Source organism: Gymnoscopelus braueri (genome assembly GCF_963280865.1).
Source record: "Gymnoscopelus braueri genome assembly, chromosome: 1".
Taxonomy (NCBI): Eukaryota; Metazoa; Chordata; class Actinopteri; order Myctophiformes; family Myctophidae; genus Gymnoscopelus; species Gymnoscopelus braueri.
The window spans coordinates 51,305,688-51,332,773 of record NC_137603.1 but is presented as its reverse complement, the minus strand read 5'-3'; the positions used below and the strand labels follow the sequence as shown (position 1 = coordinate 51,332,773).

Genomic DNA, 27,086 nt, shown 5'->3' with positions numbered 1-27,086 from the left:
CACTCTTCCTGTTGCCTTTCAAAGCACCACAATTGTGTTATATATATAATTTAGTTTGTTCTATGCGAAAGAGAAATGCATTCTTATAGTTTTTTTCTTTACGTCGTATTTACGACGTAGCGTCCTGTTTTCCGCCCCAAACACTCGCTTTACGGCAGGGTAGCGATCTTCCACATGGCCTCTTTTCTGCGTGTGGCTGGTCGGTTGACAGACTGAGCAGCAGCAGCACATGCTCGGCTTGTTGCACTTTACTTCAAAGACCAATATAAAAAACATGGGTAAAGCAAAGAATAACAAGTTCAAACGAGCCCAGTTCAACTCGGCCGGGCTGCCAGTGAACCCTGTGAGGGAGGAAGAAGAAGAAGAAGTGGAGGAGGATGAAGACAGTTGTCCAGCCCAAGAGTTACTGGAGAAAGTAAGAACGCAACAATGTGAATTAATGTCTGTTAACACGTATTAATGTAGGGAACACGTCCCGGTGTAACATCAACACCAGAGCTCTGGGGTTGTTGACACTTAATTAAATTACCAGAGGTTTTCTTGTACTGTAAAACCCTCTGTTATTTTAACTATGACAATTCAGAAGTGTACACAATGTAAACAAATGGTTACATATGGCTACATGTCATCTGATTGCCATTTGTACACCAATAAGAGTTGCACATGGAAGTTTAGAGCATTTTACAATGGTGCTATTGATAGATGAAGAAAGTGAATAGCTGGAGAGTTGCTGGAGAAAGTAGGAACGACCACAGCGTGCATGTGAATTTAATGTGTTGACCCATGTGTCTGTTTATTAATGTAGGGAACACCTCCTGGTGTAACATCAACCTGAGATAGACTGGTGGTGCCACAGAGCTCTGGGGTTGTTGTCACTTGTCAGTTACATTAACAGGATTTTATTGTTTTACTGTATGTAAAACCCTCTGCCATTTTAAGTATGACAATTCAGAAGTGTACACAATGTAAACAAATGGTTACATTATGGGTACATGTCATCTGATTCGATTTGTACACTTCTAAGAATTGTACATGGATAAATAAAGAGCATTTTACAATGCCAATAATAACGACTTTTGGTGACAATTGATAGATGCTTGTCATGCTTCACATGAAAGAAAGTGAACAGACACTAGAAGTTATCTATGTCAGTAGTTCTCACACTTTTTCGTGCCAAGGACAGCCCTAACTTGATACCAATCTGAAAATGTTTTGTGCCAGGAACCCCCAGAAGAGAAGAGAAGTGTTAACATTTGATCTGCACAAAGTGATGCGCTGTGAGCTTGTATATCTGCTATTTTTAAAAATGTTTGACTTGTTTTTACACTGTAAATGTAGCCATTTGGTTACATTTGTATTGGTCTCTCAAGAGTTTACACAAATGGATAAAATATCACCTGAGGATTTGACTGTGTATGAACCGAGACTTGTTATGAAGTCTAAATTAAGTTAACCCTGTCATGACAGACATAAGTAGTACAACTCTTCATGTCTTCAACCGTTTTTGTGGTAAACATTTGAGTGTGATGGATCAAAATAGTCAATCCTGATTCCTATTCACCCATTGTTTCATGTTGTGGTGGCAGAGGTGTCATTTATTTCAGAAACAAATGTGAGTGAATAAGTTGCCACTTTTAATTTAAAAAATGGCAAGAATAGGTGAGCTTGTAGATCCACTATTTTCACTATTTTGGTGGGGAAAGTGGAGGCCGTGTTCGAAAATGTTCGCCTATAATGACATGTCCAAAATAGTGATGCCAGGTTGAAAGTGGTTGATACATGTATTGTTTGCAGACAAGAAAACACATACCTATAACATGTGTTACATGTCACATGTAGATGAAAACACATATCATAAAGTACCAAAAGTAAAAGTACTCAGTCATTATGCTGAAGGTCCCTTTTCACAATTTTTCAAAAGTATAAAATGTATAAAAATCCCTTGAAAATAGCAGATCTACAAGCACACAACGACGCGTTGTGAGCTTGTAGATATGCTATTTTCAAATTGCCAAAGTATATATATATATATATATATATATAGGTCTGAAGTGGTTTTATAATAATCAAAATCTACAAAGTAATAGTAACTAAAGTTTTCATATAATTATAGTGAACTAAGTGGAGTGAAAGTACAATATTTGCCTTTGACATGTAATGGAGTGATTTAATCGTCAACTTAAATCGTGTAATCGTGATCGTGACAGCCCTACTCTGTGGTGAGGGAGAATGCATAAAATAACTGAATTTGAGGTTAAATGTGAACACTTACGGTGCGTTTTAACAGCGGGCGATCAGCGGGCGATCAGGATAGTATTTTCCGGAAGTGCATTATATGTCTATGTGAGCCGGCGACTACTGGCGATAGGGCGAAGTGGGCGGGGGGGCGATGAAAGATGGATTTTCTTTATCTTTTGGACGATGTCGCCGGCGATCGCCCGAGAGTCGCCCGCTGTTAAAACGTACTGTAAGGGGGCGGCAACTGCCATGCCCTGAGACCCCCAAATGACACTCCTATGTTGTGTTGTGGTGTGTAAAGTTGCAGAGTCCTAGCGCTGATGTGAGAGAGTTTGCGTGTGCCAGCATCTCCCGGGTGGTGCAGCAGAGTCAGACCATCCCAGGCTTCCTGCAGAGGGACGCTGTGAGGCGCCTGGGCCCCATGCTGCTAGACAAGAGCCTGGCTGTCAGGGAGACCGCCACGGGAGCACTCAGGTGAGACCTGCTGGTCCAAGTTCCAAAACCATCAACCATAAATCCCACGGGGTGTTACTTTAAAGCAGTGGTTCTCAAACCTTTTCATGTCAAGGACCCCCATCTGAAAAGGTTTTGTGCCAGGGACCCCCCCCAGAAGAATTCAATGTATTTTTTTTTTAATAAATCTAAATTTATTAAAAAGTTTACCAAAAAAATCTATATTTTTCAGAAATAGCAGATCTACAAGCTCAAATGAGCCTGTATATCTGCTATTTTTGAATACCCAAAGTATGAAATATGGTTAACTCTTTGACTGCCAGAGTATTTTCATAAAGTACTCCCCCAGTGCCAGCAATTTTCGTGTTTTTTTATTTTTATATTTTGAATTTTTCTCATGAAAATAATTTAAGGGCACATAATATAAAGACCCAGCACAAATCCGCCACTAGAGTGCAGCACATGACTGCTTGATCAGGTCGTTAGGTCTCTCTCACCCTTCTTGATAGATTAGACAGGGAAAAACATGAAAACGGATGTGACGTCCTCCCAGATTGTTTTGATCGCCAAAATTACGATGTGAGACACGACGGCGATGACTGATCGTCACCCAGACCATAGATTATAGAAGAGAAACTGTCCGTTTGTCCGTCATACCGTGTGAAAGACCGTTTATTTACCTATTTTGGACGAAAATGACTGGGGAAAAGAATCAAAAACCGGAAACGGAATCCAGGTCATGAAACCGGATGCAGATGTCCGTGAAGTAAGTGGAACTCGAGAATAACATTGAATATTAAGCAGCATAGCGCAATCAGAGATTAAACAATGAACGCGCGTCCAGCGCGTCGAGCGCGTCGACGGCCAACTGGACAAAGTAGCACTTGACGCGTTATCGCGTCGTCCGCAGTCAAAGAGTTAAAGTGGTTAAATGAAAATGAAATTTTACACCCCGAACCCCACTTTGAGAACCAATGCTTTAACCCATTAAGACCTGAGGCAGCTTCTAAAAATGTTCTAAATCCTAACAGTTTTTCGGGGAAAAAATATAAAAAAAACATTCTCACCGAGTGCCGCGCTATGAGCTTGTAGATCTGCTATTTTTGAATAGCCAAAGAAATCTAAAATGACACAGATGTGTTCCCGGTCTTAATGGGTTAAAGCTGTTGGATAAGGATTTTCAGCTTTAACTCTGAGATTGTACAAATGAAAACAAATGGACCAAGTTCAGGTTATACCTATACACTCAAAAGGTATAACAAATGGATAGTTACAAATGGATAAATGAACAGAGGCTTTTAACTGTGCAGGGTCAGTTGTCATCTTTTTCTGGCACATGATTGGTGCATGGGATGGGGGGGTATTCAATTACTGTTTTCATTGAGCCCTGTTCAGAGTAGCAGCAGGAAAAAGTTGCAACGCAATTGTACGTCGCAACACTAGAGGGAGCGACAATGATCTGGTACCACCCAAATTTAGAACAAACATTCTTGTTCTACTACTCTTCCTTCCAAAATTGGCCTGAAAAAAACATCGGGGGAGGTAAATGTAAATTCCCATTAAAAGGAGGTGTCATTCACTGCTGCCATTTTTTCCATTTTTGTACAGTGGTTTTGTATTTGTTGATGTATTATTGTGTTAACTTTGTATGCTATGTTGACGAATTGAATACATAGGACCACAATGGAAACAAGTCCCCAGGACTTTGTGGTGTTATCCTTTTAGCCTAAATGTCTGACTGTACCATGTGCTGTTAACATTTCTGTTAAGTATTAGGTATTCAATAAACAAAAAATATCCCTCTGCTACCCTGAACAGGGCTCCCACCTAAAAAAGATCTTGTATCTCAATGGGATTTTCTCCCATATAAATTAAGGTTAAATACAACATAAAACAAAAAACAATGAAAACAGCATTTGAATACCCCCCATCCCATGCTAGTTGCCCCATGTAATGTCCCAGAACAAGATGACACAGTATCTTGTTCTTGTTCTTATCCCTGCACAGTAAAAAGCCTGTGTTCATTGATCCATTTGTAACTTTTAGGGTGCAATGGCTGCCAATGCTTTTCAATGAGAACGAAGCGGTTTGTTGCCATTTGCGGATTTCTGCTAAAAAACGCTCTGTTCCCATTGAAAAGCATTGGCAGTATCCGCCTGCATAGGCAGAATCAAAGTTTGGTGTGACCGCACCCTCGGAGTGTATAAAGGTAACCTGAACTGGTCCATTTGTACAATCTCAGAGTTAAAGCTGCAATCCAAAAATCCTTATCTCCTTATCTAACAGCTTTACAATTAATTCATTGTATCTTTCTGTAGTTGCAAGGAAAAGTAGTTCTTTCCTAAATTCACTGTACTCTGAATTAATGTAAAATGAAAACTGAAATGGACTATCCATATAACATACCAGGAGGTGATAAATGTAATGTTAAACTTCTTGCCCCTTGACTCTTGTTTTCTGTTATTTTGTATAAAAACCAAAAGTGCAGCTGTGAAAACACAGATGTATTTTGGAATACTGCAGCATTACTTGGCAGTATTCCAACAGGGGGAGCCATAATCCATTTATCGACAAAAGTTGTTTTCTAAACACTGACTGAAGATTGTTGTTGTTTGGTTATATCATTATTTGATTTCCCTCAAATTCAGATTGTCCTCTTTGCCAGACTAGCTCTGAAGGTTTCTTACCCACTATGCTTCAAATGTGTCAATGTTTAAAGTAAAGTGAAAATGAAATTTCTCTCTCTCATATCGTCTCTGTTGGGTGGAAACCTCATACTTTTCAGGATTGGAATTCAAAAACAACTAACGTAGCCGATCTACAAGCTCAAAACGCGTTGCTTTGCGCCGCGTTTCGAGCTCGTGGATCTGCTACTTTTGATGCTTTTGTGTGATCCTGTAGGATGATCGTGTAGGGCATTCATTTATGAAAAACACAAAAAGTTAAAATATGGAGATTAGAGGTTTCTGCCTGTCAGCGACGATATATAATTAGTACTGGTTTTGGTTCATGAGTTTACCAGATTTCTTCTTTTTCACTTTTATACACACACAAACACACACTGACAGGAACCTGAGTGCATGTGGAGGCCATGAGGTGTGTGAGGACATGGTGAAACATGATGTCATGACTCCTCTGACAGCCCTGCTCCGAGAGGTGAGACTCTGGCTTCCACGCCCTGTGTTTACTTCTGCTTCTGTTCTGTTACTCCTAAACGCCTCGTTTTCAAACATTTGTTTGTGATATCATAAACGCAATAGGGCATGGCAGTGTTGCCACATGGTCATGATTCACCAGGATCATGGCTGTCGATGCTTCTATCGTTCATAAAATCACGCTGAAAGTGATCCAAACGATATTGTCCACGACTATATTTGTTGTTATAGTTGTGGTGTGGACGCTGCCATCCGTTTCAGTTGGACATTTATAGTCCTCATTACCGTGCTTGGTCTGAATGGCTCTTTGCAGTAAATCAACTGTGCTGTACTCTTAATACAGGCAATACTAGTACTATTACAGTGGACAAACAATATGGTACAAACAGAAATGGTACTCTAAGGTATATAGGGAAACTACACAGTACAATAATAGAATTTTTTTATTGGTTGCCCAAAGGCCCAAAGGCTTGTTGACACTTAAAGTAAACGAGGTAGTGTTTTTTTTCTCTCAAGCCTTGGATTCATTGTTTATACAGAATGTTAATAGAAACTGTTGGAATACAGTATATCGTCAGTGTCCAGCCGGGACCAGCTAACTCCATTTGCAGTTTTTTTTTTTTTTTCATAAATCAATGCTATTGAACCCCCTCTACATCTGTGTAATTTTTTTTTTAATAATAACATATGAAAAGTATTAAAAAGCGCCTCTGACAAAAACTCCTAACTCCATTGGACCCTCAAACTGTCCGTCAAAAACAAACAACTCCCCCCTCCTCTCAGGCTCTCGAGAAGCTCTGCTCTGTATGAGGCAGACAGGGAGAAGATTTTTCAATGCTTTTGGGAGAACATAAACTGGGAAGAGAAGAGAATGTATGTGCAAGGTTTGATAGATGTCACCCCAGTAAAGAGGAGAAGGGTGTCTTCACAAAGCTCATCTGCTCGTGTTTTCTTTTTAAATGTTAATGGACAGAGAATGAGTGTGTGCAGGAGTTTGTTTCAAACATCTCCAAGAGCTCAAGGAGATCATGCCAAAAGACTTTCACAGCTTTTATGACAATCTAAAGCACTAAGAAACACCCACCACACACACGCAACACACAACACACAACAGTGTGATAATAAAATGTTGATAGGTATATGATAGGTAAATTCAACTGTGGTTGTTATTGTTAGTGCAGTAGGCTACAGATTTGACAGATTCTATTTTTCATGAATGTATTTTGTATTTATATGCCATTTATTTATTGTTGGTGTGCCATGATCGCTTTCGTTAAATACATGATTGAGTATTGAGGCAGAATTGTTTGTTGCACTCAACTGTAGAAGAACAACAGTGGTAACAGTTAGATCCATGGTTGTTTACAATGCATGTTAAAATAAAAGTTGTTTAAGTACAGAATTCAGCTTGATCTATAGTATATGAGGATGGCGCTCACCATAAATAGCTGATCTCCAAGCTCACAATGCGTTGTGATGTGTTGTGAGCTTTGAGATCCATTGCCAGCTGTTCTTATCAATGATGGACAAAACCTCCTAACTCCACTTGCACTGGATTTGGGTAAAGTGGTGATAATATAATGACAAATGCAAGTATCTGATAATATATAAAGTCACAATACTAAGTTTGATGAGGCAGTATTGCTTTGTTTTAAAAATATAAGGTTTTCTTCATTTTCTGAAAAATTGATATTTTGTTTTTCATTTCCTGAACAATTACCATTTTGGATTTAGCTGGTTCCGGCCGAACAACAGAGATATACAGAGAGACTCGTGTTTGAAAGAGGAATGGTAACAAGGATTTTGCTTGTGGGCAAACTCACTCTGTCATAGTCTTTCCCATGACATGTCATTCTCATGTCAGAATTGTATGTCACTATTAGTTTTTTTGCAATAAATGCCCTGGGGCCAAGAAGAACATAACATGTTTCTAGTTTTTAAATAATAAAAACAATTTTAAATTCAGTTTTCATGTTGGCTGTACTCAATGTTTATCTCTGTGAGGTACAGGGTGTGTTAACGTTGTTCACATTAGCTATTTAGATTCTTAGCATTGTTTAGACGCATGGTAGCAGTGAGAGTGGAACCTCAGACGTGCACTAAAGTCGTATTTTATACATAGTTGGGACATAGTCGCATGCTGGTGTCGCATGCTGAAAATAGCCAATCTACATGCTCACAACATGACGTGACTCGTGCTGCGACACGTTGTGAGCTTGTAGATCGGCTAATCGGCAGTGCGTGACGCCACACTCAACGAAATGTATCAAGCCCTTAAGTCATTTGGCTCAGCTTGTTTTTGTTTTGTGTGTGAAACATTGTCTCTCTACAGTGTTGTGCTGGCTTAGAGAGCAGCACTGTGCCGATGAAGGAACCCAGAAACACGGTGGAAGGCGTAGCCAACGAGGCAGTGCACCTGCTGTGGAATCTGTGGTAAGCTAGGGCTGTTGAAAGGCTACTGACGGTGAAATGATGATGATTTTTGTGAAAATGATCCTCTGGAGCTTTGTGGTCATTTGTATTTACATTTACGCATGCGATTAGAAACTTTTATGTTTCCCCCTCCCTTTTCACCAAACCTCTTAGCTGAAAATAACCAATCTACAAGCTCACAATGCATCGCCGTGTGTTGTGTAGATCTGCTATTTTTGGCAAATGGTCACCCCAGAATAGGGATACTAGGGTTCAAGTGGTTAATACATTATTATTATCATTATTTTTAAGTTCCTATCACACAAATATTTGGCGGCCCCCCTGTAGTAACTCTGAGGACCCCCTGTTGAAGACCCATGCATTAGATTAAAGGTGTGTTAATCAGTGATTGGTTTAAATGAAAACTCCATGGTGTTTCACCTCTGACTCTTCTCCTACTGTTGTTTGCTATCTATGGTCCCTGACAGTGAGAGCAGCAGCCAGGCCCTTTCGCTGTTCAACAAGTCTGGTCTGTTGGACGTGGTCGTCCAGTGTGTGGAGAGACATCCACACAACACAGAGCTGGCTGTGGCTGCCGGTAGGACTTTTACTTTTACTTAACATTTACTTTGGGTTATCCACTTTGGTTTCATGGCAGGAATGCAGTCCGAGCCGGCTGGACAACGTCCAGCCACACGTCCTAGACACGAACGGCGAACCTGTCATGCAGTTGAAGGCACAAGGGGCGGGGCTGGCGGGCTATGTTAGTGCAGTGAGTGGCAGTTGGGGCAAACGCAGTCCCCACAACATCATTTACGATTCTGTGCCTATCGGTACATAACTCGGACGGCGCTTAGTCGACTAGCAGACCATCGGCCGGTCGTCGCGGGCACTCGCGCCTGGAGGCGCTCGGGCGCGACTCCTCTGCCTCAAGGTCTGCTGAGTCGGCGCGCCTCCGTCATGGTCCAAAACTATACTTTATCTGCGAAAAAAAAGTAGTCCGCGGTTGTTTGAAAAAGTATGGTCCCAAGCGGGAATCGAACCCAGACGTCCCAGAGGTAGTGATTCGGTAGTCCAATGATTATCTAGGTGCGCCACTGAGGCCGGTGCTGAGATTGGGTATTCGGGCTGTATTAGAATGTGACGTCCTAACTCTTCTATAGAGGAAAGAAGTCCCCGCCCGCCCAATAGTCCCCTAACTGCATGGAAGAAGGCTGTTTGCGTCCTAGACCCTTCAACCTCCTGGCTTCCAAACTAGAATAAACTCCCCATTGCAGTCAGAACTGCAGACTCACTCCCAAGTGTGTTCTGTAGTCTGAAGACTTACCACTTCAGACTCCACCTCACCCCCCTAGCATTTATTTTTCTTTTCTTTCTTCTTTTTTTAAAAGATTTGTTTTTGGCTTTTCTGCCTTTATTGATAGTTTTAAGTGAATGGACAGGAAAGAGGGAGAGAGACGGGGCGAGCAAAGGTCATTGGGAATGGGAATGGTACTCGACCCCGCGACGCGCTGTCAGGCCATCAGAGCCTATGTGCCCAGACCGCTAGGCCAGCGGTCCGGGCCACCCCCTAGCATTTCTGTCTACTTGTATCCCTGCTTATCACTTTTGTGCGAGGGGTGGCAGTGGCTCAAGAGGTAGTGCGGCTGCTTGGGAATCGGAAGGTTCCCGCCCGGTTCGATCCCTGGGCCCCCCTGGGTTAGTAGTGTTGACGTGTCCTTGAGCAAGATGACACTGAACCCCTAACTTCTCCCGATGAGCAGGTTGGTGACTTACATGGTTGCCTCTGCCATCAGTGTATGAATGTAATGCACTTTGTAAAGTGCTTTGGATAAAGGCGCAATATAAATGCACCATTTCCATTTTACGTACTACTCAACCCTGTGCTCAAGTCTAAAGGCCAAATGATACTTTCTGCATCTGCGTACCCGCCAGGGTCTCCACACATGACGCACATTTTGTCACCAGCTCATGTCCGCGAGCCTGCCAGATCTTTTGACGACCGAAAAAAAATGGATGCTTGCTTTGAGGAAGGGTTGAGTGAGGAGAACTGTCGCTACCCTCTGCATCAAATGAGATTAAACCTATCTCCATATTTCAACATTTGATTTAGCCTTTTTTTTTTTTACATTTTGAAAGTGTGCCTATGGGTTTTTTATAAATATTGAACCAATGAAAAGTATTAACAAGAGCTTGGAACACAGGTTATGTTTTCCAATTTCCTGAAAAGTAACGGTGTTGGACAAGGTTTCCACCCGACAGCGACGATATGACAATTAAGGGCTTGAACTTCAAGTGATGATCATTGGCATCATTTGTTAAATCATTTGAGTGCATGCAGAACAGAATAAAAAGCTTTGCTGAAGGAATTTATTAGCATCCTTACGTTGTCCTAGTGCAGGGGTCTTCAACCTTTTCAGGCCAGGGACCCCCAAACTGATGGGGAGATGGAGCAGGGACCCCCTACCTCGTAGGGTAGGGGGGGCTACCACATATATTGTATATTTATGTATACAATTGTGTTTTATATTGCCTGCTCCTATACGCACCTGCCCCAGTAGGTGTGCAAAACAAAAAATCTCTACAAAATATGTATAAATATACCATGTTATTGTGCATTGTGCCTCCATTTATCTGTTTGCTATGGATTCATGTTATGTTTAAAGACAATTTGACATTTTGGAGAAAAAAAAAGATTTTTTTTCCCAAACAAAAATATTGTTTAATCAAACAGCAATTTCGCGGACCCCCTGCAGTACCTCCGCGGACCCCCTGTTGAAGACCTCTGTCCTAGTGTAACAAGAATGCACAGAAACGATTGACACGAGATAGAGTTAACCAGGAGAGCAGCTCTTGCCACGGCACAGGTCCTTCAGTTGTCTGAAAGGAGTTTGTGCCATATTGCTTTTGCTCTTGAACATGTAAAGAAAAGCGTACGGATCGGCTGTCTGGACCCTCGCATCTAACAGTGCACCGATGCATAATGTATGTACATCCCATAATGTGTTTATTAATTGTTGCAGTATAAATATAAATGAACATATTTTGTGTTTGTATTGATGTTGTGACCTTCCAGCCCACTGCCTGCACACTGTGACAGAGGACAACCCGGAGCTGCTGGGCAGCATCAACGGCTCAGTGCTGGGAGCCCTGGAGAGCGTTATGCTGTCAACTCAGACAGACATGGCTCACACACTGCTCAGGACACTGGCTGCAGGTACTGTATATGGGTCTGGTTGTGTGTCGGCGGGTGCTTATCGGATTTATTTTACTTTCCATACGTACTCAAAACAGTATCTTCCATTTGTTTAAAGCAGTCGTTCTCAAACTTTTTTCATTTGAAGGACCCCCAAATTGATATGTATTTGGCCGTGGAGGGACTCCCAGCTAAAAAGGCTTTGTGCCAGGGACTCCCAGAAGAGAAGATTTGTGTTAGAAAATTCGTAATACTTTCCAAGATAAAAATGTAAAAAAAGCTTTCAGTGATGGGACAGTATGGGACAAAGGCGCTTTCCCCCTCCTCTCCTGAACCTGCAGCAGTTGTTTTCCCAGAGGGCCGTGCTCTACAATTAGAGAACCTCTTCCCTTGACTGACCTAGTATTATGCCGGTATCCCCCAGCGAGCCATGTAGAACAATAGTGAAGCAAAGCACTCTGCATGGCCCGTCGTGCCCTCACGTCGTTGTGTCCTCTCTCTCTCTGTCGGCCCTAAGGGACAATGTGGAACATGAAGAGCAGCTTACCGACCGGCAGCCAGGCCCAGACGCTCACCGCTTTGGCGGCCATCTTGGGGCAGACCCTGGAGTTGGACGCCGGCAAGCTGATCCCCGAGCTGAGGCGAGCCGAGGAGACGCGCCACCTCAGCGCACCTCCGGCCTCGGCCTCCGCAGTCACAGAGGAGGAGGGGCAGCTGGCTGCTGGAGGGGTTGAAGAAGAGATGGAGGAGGGAGCTGAGTGCAAGAGCAACGGAAAGGCTGCACGTCATGTAGATACTGACTTCTCTGATCTGCTGCCTGTAAGTGACGATGTCCTCCTCATGACCACTGGTGGAAAGAGTACTCAAATGTTTTACTTAAGTAAAAGTATCAATACTGCAACGTAGAAGTACTCTGTTACAAGTAAAAGTCCGGAATTCAAAATTGACTTGAGCAAAAGTACAAAAGTATTGGTATCAATATGTAGTTAAAGCACCAAAAGTAAAAGTACTGAAATGTTTGTAAATAGCCGATTTACAAGCTCGCAACCGCGTTGTGAGCTTGTAGATGGTCTATTTTCAAAAAGCCTAGTTATAAAATAAGGCTAAAGTGGTTAATGTATGTTTTATCATGTAATAATTTATATCTGTAACTAAAGTTTTCAAATAAATGTAGTGGAGTAAAAGTACAATATTTGCCTCTGAGATGTGGTGGAGTAGAAGTAAAAGTATAGACAATTGGAAATACCTCAAAATTGTACTTAAGGACAGTACTTGAGTAAATGTACTTAGTTACTTTACACCACTGCTCATGACCTCACAGTTCTGTAAAGCAGTGGTTCTCAAACTTTTTTATCCATTTTTTACCGTCCCTCTGCTTGCTTCCTTCACCACCCCCCCCTGCCCAACGACCTCGCTGGCCGCTCAGAGCTGAGCTGTCCCTCTCAGCACCGGTCACAGCGCTGCGGCCATGATCACGGCTGACAATTTACTGTTGATCCTCCAAAAATAGAACCCCATAATAATATCATGGACCTGCTCTTTGTAGCCCTCCTTTCTCGGCTTCTTCTCCTACACTATATGAATCCCATGTGGTGGAGGGGGAGGGGGGCGGGGGGCGACCACTTCATCCATTTCCAACCTGTCTTCATATACTTAGTCCTCACTAATGCTCATTATAATATGAAACCATTTCTGTCTGTTCACCCCGTGTCAGAGGAGGGCTGTGTAAGTAGACAGTCCCAGAAACCTGCTTACCAGTCACATCACCGGTTGGCAGGTTTAATCATTTGAAACAAAAATATATATATTTTATTAATGCAGGAACAATGGCTTCTATTTCACCATGCTAACTTCCCAGGAAGAGAGAGCCTGTAGTTTCTATTAGCTTGGATTCCCCATCGATGACGTCATTGGTAGGCAGGTTTCTGAACTGTCCACATCCCACCAATGAGACAATGAGAGTGTGTAGATAGAAATGATGCCATCTTATTATGAGCATTAGTGAGGGCCAATTGCACGAAGATAAGGTTGAAGATGGGTGAAGTGCTCCTTTAACCCATTCAATCCAGGAACGCATCTGTGTCACTTTAGATTTCTTTGGCTATTCAAAAAATAGCAGATATACAAGCTCATAGTGCGGCACCGAGTGCTCAAATCTTTGCTTCTGGTGGTCCCTGGAACAAAGTACTTTGAGATGGGGGGGGGGTTCCGCGGAAATCTACAAGCTCATAGCGTGGCACCCCAAGTGCCGCACAATGAGCTTGTATATCTGCTATTTTTGATTGGCCAAAGAAATCTATAATGAAGTTCCTGGATTGAATGGGATAAGCATAGAAGTACCGTTGAATGTGCTCCTCACATTGAGCTCCACTGGTGAAAAGGCATTCATCAGCGCCAGGCAGCTACAGCTCCAGTAGTCCTCCTGACCCACTACTAGGCTGACAGCGGTGACAGCAGACAGTGTTTGTTTATGTCTGCGTTGTGCTGTTAACGTTGACTCCTAACGGGCTGATGTCTCTCTGTGTCCAGAGGGACAAGGCAGAGCTGCGGGAGGCCATCGCGCTGCTGACAGCCCAGCAGACGTCCCTGGAGATCATCGTCAACATGTGCTGCTCTGATGGTGAGTGAGCGCCCAGGGCCACCGTGCCTGTCCCAGCCACCCCTAACCAGTGGTGGAAAAAGTACTCAAATTCAAAGTAAAAGTACCAATACTGCAATGTAGAAATACTCTGTTACAAGTAAAAGGCCAGAATTCAAAATGTACTTAAAGTACCAAAAGTAACAGTACTAAAATATACGGCTATTTTCAAATAGCCTATGTACAAAATAGCGCTAAAGTGGTTAATGTATGTTTCACAATATCATAATTTTATATCTGAAAAGCAACTAGTAACTAAAGTATTAAAATAATTGTAGTGGAGTAAAAGTATAATATTTGCCTCTGAGATGTAGTGGAGTAGAAGTAAAAGCATTGGAAATGTTCAAGTAAAGTACAAATACCTCAAAATTGTACTTAAGTACGGCACTTAAGTAAATGTAATTAGTTACTTTCCACCACTGCCCCTGACCCTCCACAGCCTCCCCTCATCAGCAATTGCTGCCCATCGGGTGTGCCTGCCCACCACCACGGAGTCTCTGGGTTCGAATGCACTGCTGTGCATGGTTCAAGGGAGGGGAGCCGGGCGGGAAGGGTGCTATTTGTCTTTGCACGTAGTCCTACGGGCTGGGGGGGGGGCGGCACCTGTCAGTGGGGAGGGTTGAGCGGGAGGTGTAGGACCAAGGCTCTACGTCCTCCCAGTGGGGGCTCCTCCTCACTGGCAGGTGAAGTCAGTTGGATATGGGAGGAATTCATTGGCATATAACGACTACATTTGGGAGAAAAAGGGGTAAAATAATTGGCTACTCTAAATTAACACTATGGGTGCCAAAAACGTCTATATACGTTTTTGCAAATACACCTGTCGAGTGCCATAAACGTCTACTGCCAGTCAGAAAAATAGTAATCTTTTAGAAAATTCCACAAGAGGGCGCTCTAACGCAACTTAGGAATGATCCTTGGACCCTTTAAAAGGGAATGGACGGATGTGACGTCATCCCCAAAAAACGGACGTGCATCCGCCCCAATGATGGGATCTTGAGAAAAAGGTCCATATCTCCATATCTTTTTTTTGTGTGGTCAAAACAAGCCATTTTCGACGGGCGATCTCTCTGCAATGGCCGATCGCGGTGGAAATGTTATTGTTCCAGTCGTTAGACGGGACCCTTGGCCATCGCCCAGATACCGTTTGTTTACATCCGGGTCCTCGTTGTGGCTTCTGCAGCTCTAAAAAGATCGCCAATAAACTGTAAAAAAACGCTGGCACTGGCTGTACCCTGTTTTAAAAAACCTCTGGCACTCAATGTGTTAAGAAGAAGAAGAAAAAAATACTTATGTTCCCCTCCTCAGCGATTCTATGTCTGTGAACGTGCGTCATGTTTTCAGACCCGTCGGATGACGAGTGGGAAGAGGGTTCCAGCAGTGACGAGAGCGAGATGGGGCCCGACAGCCTGTGTGACGGACTGTCCAGCCTGCTGTCTCCCCTGTGTCTGTCTGCCGAGATCCACAGCGCTCTGACCAACCACAGCATCCCACAGAAGGTGTGCTCCACGCGCCCGTTTAAACCAACTGCACACACACAGCACATTTGGCCCACTACCATTACGTTGCTGTCGGGGCAGAAATCTGAACTGTCCATGGCCGTTCAGGTTGATGAGCATTAGGACCAGGAGACCAGGTGCAGGAAACCTCTTATCTCCAAATGTAAACTTGTTGTGTTTTTTTGTAAATTAACGCCCTACTTGATCATCCTACAGTGTCATACAAAAGCATCAAAAGTAGCAGATCTATAAGCTCGAAGCGCGTCGCTTTGCGCCAGAGGTTTCTGCCCCGACAGCGACGATATCCAGCATTTAAAATAATCTGTCGCCCTGTTTTTAATGAATTGTCCTCATTCAACACTCCAGGTACTGAAAAAGACGCAGTTCCCCAGCACAGAGGCCATGGATGTGTGTCTGCAGAACGCCGCATGGAAATGCCTGGTTAAAAAGTAACACTCTGCTTTCTTGTTGGATTACTTACAACAACAATAGATCTGCCAATGAACCTACATTCAAATGATTGACTGCTAAGAAATAAAAGGACAAAACATAGTCATTCTCATAGTGGTTCTCAAAGTGGTGGTCCTTGAGGGGGTTCCAGGGAGTCCCCAGCTAAATGAGTTAATATAGCATCAAAATCTGTTTAACCATTTTAATCCGATATACACAGACTATTTGAAAATTGCAGATCTGAGCTTGTAGATCTGCTATATTTTTTTGAATCTGGATTTTCTTTTTTTTTTAAACATCTTGTGTGGGGGTCTGTGGTGCAAAATATGTTCAAATGGGATTCCGCAGCCAAATATTAATTTGGGGGCGTCTTTGATTTGAAAAAGTTTGAGAATAGCGCCCTCATGTGGTGGTTACAGATTTTTCAAATAAAGGGTCCTGCCGCACTCTGACGGAAGGCGTGTGTGTGTGTGTGTGTGTGTGTGTGTGTGTGTGTGTGTGTGTGTGTGTGTGTGTGTGTGTGTGTGTGTGTGTGTGTGTGTGTGTGTGTGTGTGTGTGTGTGTGTGTGTGTGTGTGTGTGTGTGTGTGTGTGTGTGTGTGTGTGTGTGTGTGTCCTCTCCTCAGGATGCAGCGCGTGCAGCACAGAGCGCTGACCTGCCTCAACAACATCCTGTCCGCCATGGACGCCGAGTCCCTGGGAGGTGGAGCCGCCCTGCAGGCCGCCGCGCTCCACCTTTCCTCACTGGTGTTTGGTGCTGCAGGTCGGAGATTTATTTATTTATTGTTTAAGATTAGCCAATCATTTTTACCCCCTTTTCTCCCCAATTTAGTCGTTATGCCAATTGATTCCTCCCCCCACATACATTTGTGTGTGTGGTTGTCACTACTGTTGCCATCCTACTGGCTCACCTGCCAGTGAGGAGTCCCCACCGGGAGGACGTAGAGCCTCTGTCAGTCCTACTCCTCCTGCCAACCAAGGTGCTGCCCCCCCCCCCCCCCCCCCAGCCCGTACGAGTACTTGTAGTAACAAATACACAGGCCAATTGTGTGGTATAGATGCTCGAAACAAAGCCGGATGCACCGCAGTTTATTTGAACCCCTAGACTAGGCGGTGGTTTACTACTGCGCCATCTGAGTGCCAGGTCTGATTTATACCATTGAAATGGAGCACGTTTCTTTTAGTTTGCTTAGTTTATTTGTACATGTATAGATAAAGCACAGAATGATAAAGCATGGAAGTAAGTGTGTGTGTGTGTGTGTGTGTGTGTGTGTGTGTGTGTGTGGGGGGGTGGGGTGGTCCAGACAGGGCAAGCTAAGATAACATTTCACATTTATATTTTAGAGGAACTAAAGTGGTGAAAGACTCGCACAGGATGACCCTTTAGACAGACTACAAAAATACACCCTTTTCTTTAGTTTTTACATGCTCAAGCACGTGCATGTTCAAAGTGAGCATGAGTGATAGGAGGACAAAAGTTACGGTCATAGGACCATCGTCACTGCCACATGTGGTGATGACGATGGTCCTATGACAGAACCGTACGAAACTGCGGAATGGTATAAGTTGACATTGTTAGATCACCAGTGACTTGGCAACACTTTATTGCTAAGAATATTATATATAAAATATATATATATTTACAAGCTCAGTCAGAAGTTCTCCATCGGCGCAACACCATCATACCATGGAGTATAAATTAAGCATAAGATTCATACAAGTAAATCTGTGTTGGTATGTGTTGCAGAGACATATGATCAGTTGTCACAGTACTACCAAACCATAGTGCAACATAACATTGAATACATGCATTGTGATGATAGAAGGGACTAAACTATTAACGCATTGACTGCCTGAGATTAAAACATCGTTTTTTTATCCCCATGCCCATGCGTGTATTACCTTAAATTGACGATCTTTGGAGAGCCGCAGAAGCCACGTTGTAGACACGGAAGTAAACAAAAAGTGTCCGGCGGGTGGGGGAGGGTCTCCTCTATCCACCGGAGGAAAAACGTTTTTACCGCAATCGGTACAAAATGTTGTTGCTATCACCCGTTGAATAAGGCTTGTTTTCACCAAAAAAAGGAGAAATCCGAGCTACATGTGTTTTTCTACAAATACTACTATAGGAGTGGACGGAGGTGGCGCTTTTTGGGACGACGTCACATCCGTCCAGTCCTTCTCTGAGCGTCAAGGGATCATTCTTAAGTTGTGTTAGAGCGCCCTCTTGTGGAATTTCCCCCCCCCCCCCAAAAACGTCCTTTTTCTTGCAGCGCCGGTTCTGGGCTGATCAGCGCTCTAGGCGAGATTCCTCTGATGCGCTCGGTTGCGATCGGTTTCTGGGCGGATTCTGATACTTTTCTTTCTGTTTTTGGCTACTTTATTTCGGTTTTAGGGTTAGGTTAGGGTTATGTTATTTAATTCTTATTTTTGCCTGATTTTACAGATTTATTATCAAAACATTTAAAATTAATCAAAATACATATATATATATTTTTTTCCCCCGACTTTTTTTTGCCGCCTCTCCAAACTGCCGCTCTAGGCGGCCGCCTATGTCGCCTGTATGGACGCGCCGGCCCTGCGTCCTTGGCAGGCAATGTGTTAAATGCAGTTGACAATGAGCTAGGAAACTGTTCGCTGAGTGTTTGTGCAACGTGTAAGTAGGAGAGGGAGTAAAGTAAGTATTAAGTAGCCTTGGGAACCAATGGTTTCCAAGCCATGTGGCCCACAGGGCAGGAGCCTATGTCCTCTTTCTGTAGCGTGATGCGGCTTGAGGTACATTCCCCAGCCATGTACGAGTACACGCCCTGGACATTATCCCCAATCTAACCCTTTATGCTGAGTCCCAAGCAGAGAGGCATTGGGTACCATTTTTTTAATAGCCTTTGGTATAATCCGGCCGGGGGATTGAACATGAATCCCCCAATCTCAGGGCAGAGACTCTTAACCACTGAGCTGGTGAAGGAGAGAGTGACATGAGAATGTTTGAGCACCACTGTACTGAAGCATCCACAGACTATAATAGTAACTTGCGTGTTTGTCTTCCCAGAGATACCAAAGGATGAGGAGTTCCTGGAGGCCGTCACCAGCGCCATGAGGTCACTCCTGCAGATGATAGCCTCTAAGAACATCCCCCAGGTACAGTCCACACATCTCTCACACACACACACACTGCACTGATTCCTGTCGGTGTGTGTAGCACACTGGTGCTACTTTTAACTCACCGAGTGCCAGAATTATTTCTGGCTATGTTGTCCCAGTGCCAGAGATGTTTTCAAAGTAAAAAAAAAGTGCTTAGGAAACGAGATACAGCCTTTTTCAGTTATAAGTTAAACAAGGAGTGGATGGAGCTGCAAATCTTCAGATAATGATATCTTGAGTTCTGAACATTTTTTAATTTTTTTTTTCTTCAAAAACACGTCATTGGCACGTTGTGCCATAGCGGTAAAACACGTGAAACACGTTAATGGCACTCAATGAGTTAATTACACACCTGTCCCTGTTTCAGTGGCACTTATGGTTCAACAGTGACAAAAAAACTTTGAGTGTCAGCACCACTCTGCTTTGTTCTTTAACCACTTCAAACCTATACTTAGTTGACCGGAGTCCCCCAGGGCTCTGTACTAGGCCCCCTCCTATTTCCGCTCGACACTAAATAGCTTTTGACCAAAATAGCCGATCTACAAGCTCACACCGCTTCACAACAAAATGCGTTGTGAGTTTGCAGATTGGCTGTTTTCACTTCACCACTTAAACCCTCTAGTCTTTCACAACCAGACTGGTTACAACTGTACTTAATTAACTGCTTTTTCCCTGTCTATTACAAATCTCATCGCCAAAAATAGTCGATCTACAAGCTCACAACGTGTCGCAACCTGACATGTTGTGAGCTTGTAGATCTGTTATTTTTGGCGAATGTTCCCCCCAGAATGGGCATGCTGGGGTCCAAGTGGTTAATGTTGGCCCCATAATGTTGCGACACGTAGTGAGCATGTAGATCGGCTTTTCTTGCCAAATCTTTGCCCCAGAATAATTAACCCATTAAAACTGGGAAAGCATCTGTGTCATTTGTGTCAACTACATATTGCTGCTGTAGGGCAGAAACCTCTTATCTCCATATAACTTTTTGTGTTTGTTCGTAAATTAATGCCCTACTTGATCATACTACAGCGTCACTCAAAAGTAGTAGATCTGCCAGCTCGAAACGCGGCGCGTAGCGACGCGTTTCGAGCTTGTAGATCTGCTACTTTTGCAAAATTGTTATTTGAATCCCAAAAAGTAACAGTTTTGGACACCCAACTGAGACGATATATAATATATGTTTTTCAGAAAACTCTTAGGGTTTAGAAGGTGTTTTTAGAATCGGCCTCAGGTCTGGAAATGTATCTTCTTTTTGTTGTTGTCGTCGTTGTTGCTTTATTTAGATAGGATAGTAGAGAGACAGGAAACTTGAAGCCGGTGGGGGGGGGATGCAGGTGAAATTGAAGTGTGAATGTTGCGATTCTGTGGTTGATGTACTATCCGGTGACCAACTGGTGCGTAGGGCTGTCACAATCACTACAATGGTGTCATGAACCTGCAGGGAATGCTAAACAACCACCACATACCTCCATATTCTAACCTTTTGTGTTTTTTAGTAAATTAACGTCCCATACTATACAGCGTCACACCAAAAAAGCAGATCTGCAAGCTTGAAACGCGGCGCGACGCGCAAAGGAGGTCAGAGAGGTCGCGGGGGAGCTTTGTGCTGTGAAAAGGTCCTCTGCTTGCCACAAAGTTGGCCATCAGTTTTTTACGACTTTGGCACGGCCACGTAAATTGAAAAACAACGGGACCCTCTAGAGTGGAGGGGAAGTCGAGTGCAGAATGCAAACATGAATGTTGGGGGGCTGCTTCGTTACATGACATTAATGTAAAACTTTTATAAAAGAAGGCTGTCCTTAAATACAGGCACAAAAAAGCAGTAGTGCCGCAAACCACAGTGTTGACCCACTTACACACCCGCGCCCCGGAAATGTATATATTTTTTTGACAGTTAATTTAATTAGCTATTTCTCTGTGTCAGCGGTTCCAGTGTCCATGCGTGGAGCAGCTGCACCGTGCCACTGCTGAACAAATATGTGTTGTACACCGGAATCTGTGAATCTTGTTGGACTTTGTGTTTCCACCCACACACTTAAACCACACGAACCCTCGCATGATCCCTACTCTGGGACATGTCATGATGATAGGCGACACATTTGGGGGGGGGGATGGCAAATCTACAAGCTCATAATGCATCACAACGTAACGCGCCGTGAGCTTGCAGTTTGGCTATTTTTGGAAAAGAGAGGGGACCAAGTATAGACCCCTGGGGGGGGGGGGGGACCCCGCTGGTCAACTGAAGTATATCGTCTCTGTTGAGTGGAAACCTCATATTATGTCCAAAACTGTCACTTTTCAGGATTCAAATTCAAAAGTAGCAGATCTACAAGCTCAAAAACCTTCGAGCTTGTAGATCTGCTTCTTTTGATGCTTTTGTGTGACGCTGTAGTATGATCACAAAGGGCATTGATTTACGAAAAAACACAAAAAGTTAGAATATGGAGATACGATATATATGGTACTGTATGTAGGCTTTAAGTGGTTAACAAGTCATCTCACCCATAGTTCATGGTTAACCTCCAATTTCCATCATGTTTGTTTTATGTTTGTTAGTGTATGAGCCCCGAGCAGCTGATGAGCCTGTGTGAAGCAGCCACCCGCTGTGAGGGGATCAGTGTCAGGGTCAACGCCTTGGCCATCCTGGGCATCACTGGAAGCACTCTGGCCAAAGAGAGAAACACCGCCGACACACTTCAGGTGACCTGGGATCTTCCTTCTACTCTGTTCTACCGTAGCCTCGTTCCCTTCCCAGCCTTTTCTCAGCTCCGAGGAGAAAAAGGCTGCACACCACCAAATGCAGAGAGGGTCTATAGCAGTGGTTCTCAAACATTCTCATGTCAAGGACCCCGCAAATTGATATGTATTTGGCCACGGACCCCCATCTGAAAATGTTTTGTGCCAGGGAACACCAGAAGAGACGATTTGTGTTAAAAAGTCCAGAATTATTAAAAATGTTCCAAACACTTTCAAGAATTTTCAAAAATGTTCAAAAATAGCATCTCAAAGTGACACGCTGTGAGCTTGTGCATCTGCTATTTTTAAATAGCCACGGTAACACATTTTGCTGGAGACCCCCTGGAACTCCTCCAAGGACCCCTGGGGGTCCCTGGACCCCAATTTGAGAACCATTGGTCTGTTGGGCGGACTTCCGTCGAATATGAACTTCCCCTGGAAATGGTCTTCTTCGATTAATCACAACAGGCGTTTCATGCACAGAGAATGTAAAGCAAATCTGTGAAGCCTCAATGTCACTTGGGCGTGGTACTTACGCCAAATTCCAGCACTTCCGTTTTTTTAGACACTCATCAGGCTAAGTCTTCCCCCAGCATGGCTATACTGAAATCTAGTGGTTTCCCAGTCGTGGTTTTCTATCCCACAAGCACCCAGGTACTGGAAAGATGATACCAGCACAGTCCAAGAAATGAGCTCTTTACTCTATCCTAGGTTTAAGAATTGTGCGATTATACTCTAGTCTGACATCGTAGAAGTAATGGTATGCTACTTAAGAGTTAACCTGGAGAGATAGTTAACTCTCTCCAGGTTAACTCTAGTCTTACTCTTAAATAAATTCCATACATAATTCCACTCTAGGCTTACTACAAGATATCGTCAGTGTCCAGCCGGGACCAGCTAACTCCATTTTCATTTTTTTTTCATAAATCAACGCTATTGAACCCCCTCTACATCTGTGTAATTTTTTTTTAAATAATAACATATGAAAAGTATTAAAAAGCGCCTCTGACGAAAACTCCTAACTCCATTGGACCCTCAAACTGTCCGTCAAAAACAAACAACTCCCCCCTCCTCTCAGGCTCTCGAGAAGCTCTGCTCTGTATGAGGCAGACAGGGAGAAGATTTTTCAATGCTTTTGGGAGAACATAAACTCGGAAGAGAAGAGAATGTATGTGCAAGGTTTGATAGATGTCACCCCAGTAAAGAGGAGAAGGGTGTCTTCACAAAGGTCATCTGCTCGTGTTTTCTTTTTAAATGTTAATGGACAGAGAATGAGTGTGTGCAGGAGTTTGTTTCAAACATCTCCAAGAGCTCAAGGAGATCATGCCAAAAGACTTTCACAGCTTTTATGACAATCTAAAGCACTAAGAAACACGCAACACACAACACATAACAGTGTGATAATAAAATGTTGATAGGTATATGATAGGTAAATTCAACTGTGGTTGTTATTGTTAGTGCAGTAGGCTACAGATTTGACAGATTCTATTTTTCATGAATGTATTTTGTATTTATATGCCATTTATTTATTGTTGGTGTGCCATGATTGCTTTTATTAAATACATGATTGAGTATTGAGGCAGAATTGTTTGTTGCACTCAACTGTAGAAGAACAACAGTGGTAACAGTTAGATCCATGGTTGTTTAAAATAAAAGTTGTTTAAGTACAGAATTCAGCTTGATCTATAGTATATGAGGATGGCGCTCACCATAAATAGCTGATCTCCAAGCTCACAATGCGTTGTGATGTGTTGTGAGCTTTGAGATCCATTGCCAGCTGTTCTTATCAATGATGGACAAAACCTCCTAACTCCACTTGCACTATATTTGGGTAAAGTGGTGATAATATAATGACACATGCAAGTATCTGATCATATATAAAGTCACAATACCAAGTTTGATGAGGCAGTATTGCTTTGTTTTAAAAATATAAGGTTTTCTTAATTTTCTGAAAAATTGATATTTTGTTTTTCATTTCCTGAACAATTACCATTTTGGATTTAGCTGGTTCCGGCCGAACAGCAGAGATATATACTATTTCACTCAAATACATTTTTCATAATTACTCTAGCTCGTTTAGACCTGAGGCTGGTTCTAAAACACCTTCTAAATTTGTTTTAAAGCAAATTAAATAAAAAAAACGGACTAAAATGACACAGGCGTTATCGGCTTGAAGGGTATAACAACGTACGTACAGTATAGGTGTAACAGGCCTAAATGGGCTAGTCTAACCTGAAGATACAGTACGTTATTTCACTTTATAAGAATTGTGCTACTTTATTCAAGCCTCATTCCTCTATTTTACTTTTAGTCTTAACAACGAATTGTGTTAAGTGAGCCATACTCTTAATCACAAGAAAATGTCCGGTTTGGAGCTACAATAACTTTTAAGAAATGTGCTTCATCACAGATGATTGGAAGTGCCTTACTAAACATCGCTTCAAAAGACGTCAACCTGGTGGTGAACGGGGAGGCCCTGGACGCCCTGTTTGATGTGTTCGCAGACGGGGCGGAGGCAGAGAAGGCTGCTAAGAACATCCAGCTGCTGCCCGCACTGAAAGCCCTGCAGCCCGTCTTCAAGGCCAAGGTATTAGAGCAGTGGTTTTCAACCTTTTTCATTTCAAGGTCCACTATTTATTCTGCATTTGAGCCACGGACCACCGTTTGATGAGATTTAGCCTCTCAGACCCAAAGTATTTCGTTGTCGTTTGACACGATTTTGTCCACAATTCCATGCTGTATTGATGTGGCACCAATAGGAGACATAACAGGCAAACCTTGATCAAAATAGCAATTATTCTACGTTCTCTAATTGTGCTATTTCTTGTAAATTAAGTAATGCAGATGTTTAACAATAATTTAACTCTTGAGAGCGTACAAATTTTACACTCGAGTTAAAGTAATACTAGGTAACGTTTTCAACAAAACTAAAGTTAAATTGTATATCTTTTGCGAGTGGCAAAAGTTTCACAACACCCACTCCGTGAATTTCACCCCCGGAAGCCTTTTATTTATATATTTTCTATTGAACGTGTACGGGGGGACTTTCCCGGGAAAATGACGTTCCTGGCCAACGTCATGACGTCGTGGTCGACGTCCTCAGGAACTACTGCAACGGTTTCCTGTTTGGCCAGGAACTACCGCGCTATTAACAAAAAGGAACCTCACGCTGATTTTAAGATAATGTAGGATTGGAAGATCGAAAAAGAACAGAAAAATAAAGCACAGCTCATGGTAACTAATGCTCCACTGGCTAAGAGAAACGATCCGTAGATAGTATAAAACAATTAAAAGATCGCTTTTTGAAACGCTTCCGGCTTCCGGTGAAAACGAATGGAATTCTGGGTAATCGAGGACTAGGGAAATTGTATGCAGTGACGGTAGTGACCAGCAGAGGTTGCTAAAAATCGTTATTTGTGATTCTGCATTGTACAACTTTAAAGATCTATCTAATAAGGGTCCATTTGGTTACCAACTCTTCCATCATTTAGCTGGGGACCACTTGGAACCTCCTCAAGGACCACTGGTGGTCCCCTTACCACTGGTTGAGAACCACTGTACTAGAGCAGTGCTTCTCAAACTTTTTCATTTCAAGGACCCCCAAAAGGATATGTATTTGGCCGCGGACCCCAGCCTGAAAATGTTTTGTACCAGGGACCCCCCCAGAAGCAAGATTTGTGTTAAAAAATGTTTGCTTTAAAAAATATATATATATTCAAAGATTTGCGCAAATTTTCCAAGATTTTTTAATGGCCATAGTATAAAATATGGTTAAAGTGGTTAAAATGATTGTGCTATATTAACTAGACCCCCTTGGTACCCTCCCTAAGACCCCTGGGGGTCCCTGAACCCAAATTTGAGAACCAATGTACTAGAGCAGTGGTTCTCAACCTGCGGGCCGCGAGGGGATTGCAAGTGGGCCCCCAAATAATTGCCAAAACGCTAAGATTTTAATGATAACATAACATGAATATAAAATAATAATATAATTTCAAACTTAAACGGTTTTCTTTGTACAGTAAAAACCTACAAATAGAAGCTATACTATGTTAGTTAGTTCCATTGATCCAAGCCGGAACACAATCGATTGATTAGGTATAGATAGGCTGCTGTGTTAAAGGAGGAGTTCACCCAAAAACTGACGTATTTTCTATCAATTGCACACCCTATGAAGCCTTGAATCCATGGATTCTTTTTTGTTTTTGTCACATTCCTAAGCTAATAATTTGATTCCCGTCTCCTACCGGCTAATGTATCAGGTAAGAGACACAAAGTAGATTATTTGTGTCTCCTACCGGAAATACACACGGTCATCAAATTATTGTCTTAGGAATGCCACAAAAACAAAAATAAATCCATGAAATCAAGGCTTCATGGGGTGTGTAATTGATAGAAAATAAGTAATTTTTTGGGTGAACTCCTCCTTTAAGTGGTCAGATGGGTGGGCCGCGGATGCTCTTCGAGATTTTCAAGTGTTCCCTGATCCAGAAACTGTTGAGGAGGCACATTTCTTCTCCCCGAAACGCACAGCTATGAATTCCCACCGTAAACACACATAAGTGATTTAATTCTCCTATTTATTTATGTTTTTCTCCACTAGATCCGTAAGGAGGGCAGGGGGAAGTACAGCCCTGAACAGCTGTGTGTGCTGGACAACATCAAAGTGAACCTGAGGAGGTTCATCGGTTACCTGGAAACGGTGGTGAAAAAATGACCAGCTTGCTTTTCCAGAATTTCATCCATGTGGTCGGCTGAGCCGCCAAGCCCGATTAAAAGCAATAGCCGACCTGCAAGCCCACAACGCATGGGCCTTTAGGTCTGCTATTTTCAGCACGCTACCGCCGTGGTGCGACGGTGCATAAACGAGGCGTAATAAATTACAGTGAATGGACAGAAATGCAGACAGACTCCGAGCCATTGGTTTCTGGATTTCTGTCTTCGTTTTTTTTTTCTTCACGTTTTGTATTGAATGAATTGAATGAAGCCTGCCAATCAAATATTTATTATGATGGTAGTGAGAGATTTGTGTTTGCCAGGTTTTATTTTCTTTTTTCCCTTTATCTCTCAGTGAGATGCTTTATTATTTTACTTAATAGTGAAAATGTCTTTACTAATGTGTAAAAAGAAAAAAAGATGAATAATAAGAACATAAAGATTTATGTTACCGTA

At 42.8% G+C, this 27,086-nt stretch overlaps 1 protein-coding gene across 1 annotated transcript; it reads left to right on the top strand.

Annotated features, from left to right (window-relative positions):
* Positions 1 to 164: 164 nt before the first annotated feature.
* Positions 165 to 27,086, top strand: LOC308083790 (HEAT repeat-containing protein 3-like). Its single transcript, XM_080426139.1, has 15 exons — positions 165 to 415; positions 2,540 to 2,712; positions 5,760 to 5,847; positions 8,179 to 8,279; positions 8,747 to 8,856; positions 11,335 to 11,475; positions 11,972 to 12,273; positions 13,984 to 14,074; positions 15,437 to 15,591; positions 15,958 to 16,040; positions 16,667 to 16,803; positions 19,090 to 19,178; positions 21,738 to 21,881; positions 24,328 to 24,504; positions 26,518 to 27,086. Exons 1-15 carry the CDS (start codon positions 230 to 232, stop codon positions 26,629 to 26,631), a joined length of 2,091 nt encoding a protein of 696 aa, XP_080282265.1. The 5' UTR covers positions 165 to 229; the 3' UTR covers positions 26,632 to 27,086.

Coding starts and splice junctions, on each gene's coding strand:
- LOC308083790 (XM_080426139.1), top strand. CDS start 230: ATGCTCGGCTTGTTGCACTTTACTTCAAAGACCAATATAAAAAACATG. Junction 8,280..8,746: donor CACCTGCTGTGGAATCTGTG/GTAAGCTAGGGC, acceptor GGTCCCTGACAG/TGAGAGCAGCAGCCAGGCCC. Junction 12,274..13,983: donor ACTTCTCTGATCTGCTGCCT/GTAAGTGACGAT, acceptor CTCTGTGTCCAG/AGGGACAAGGCAGAGCTGCG.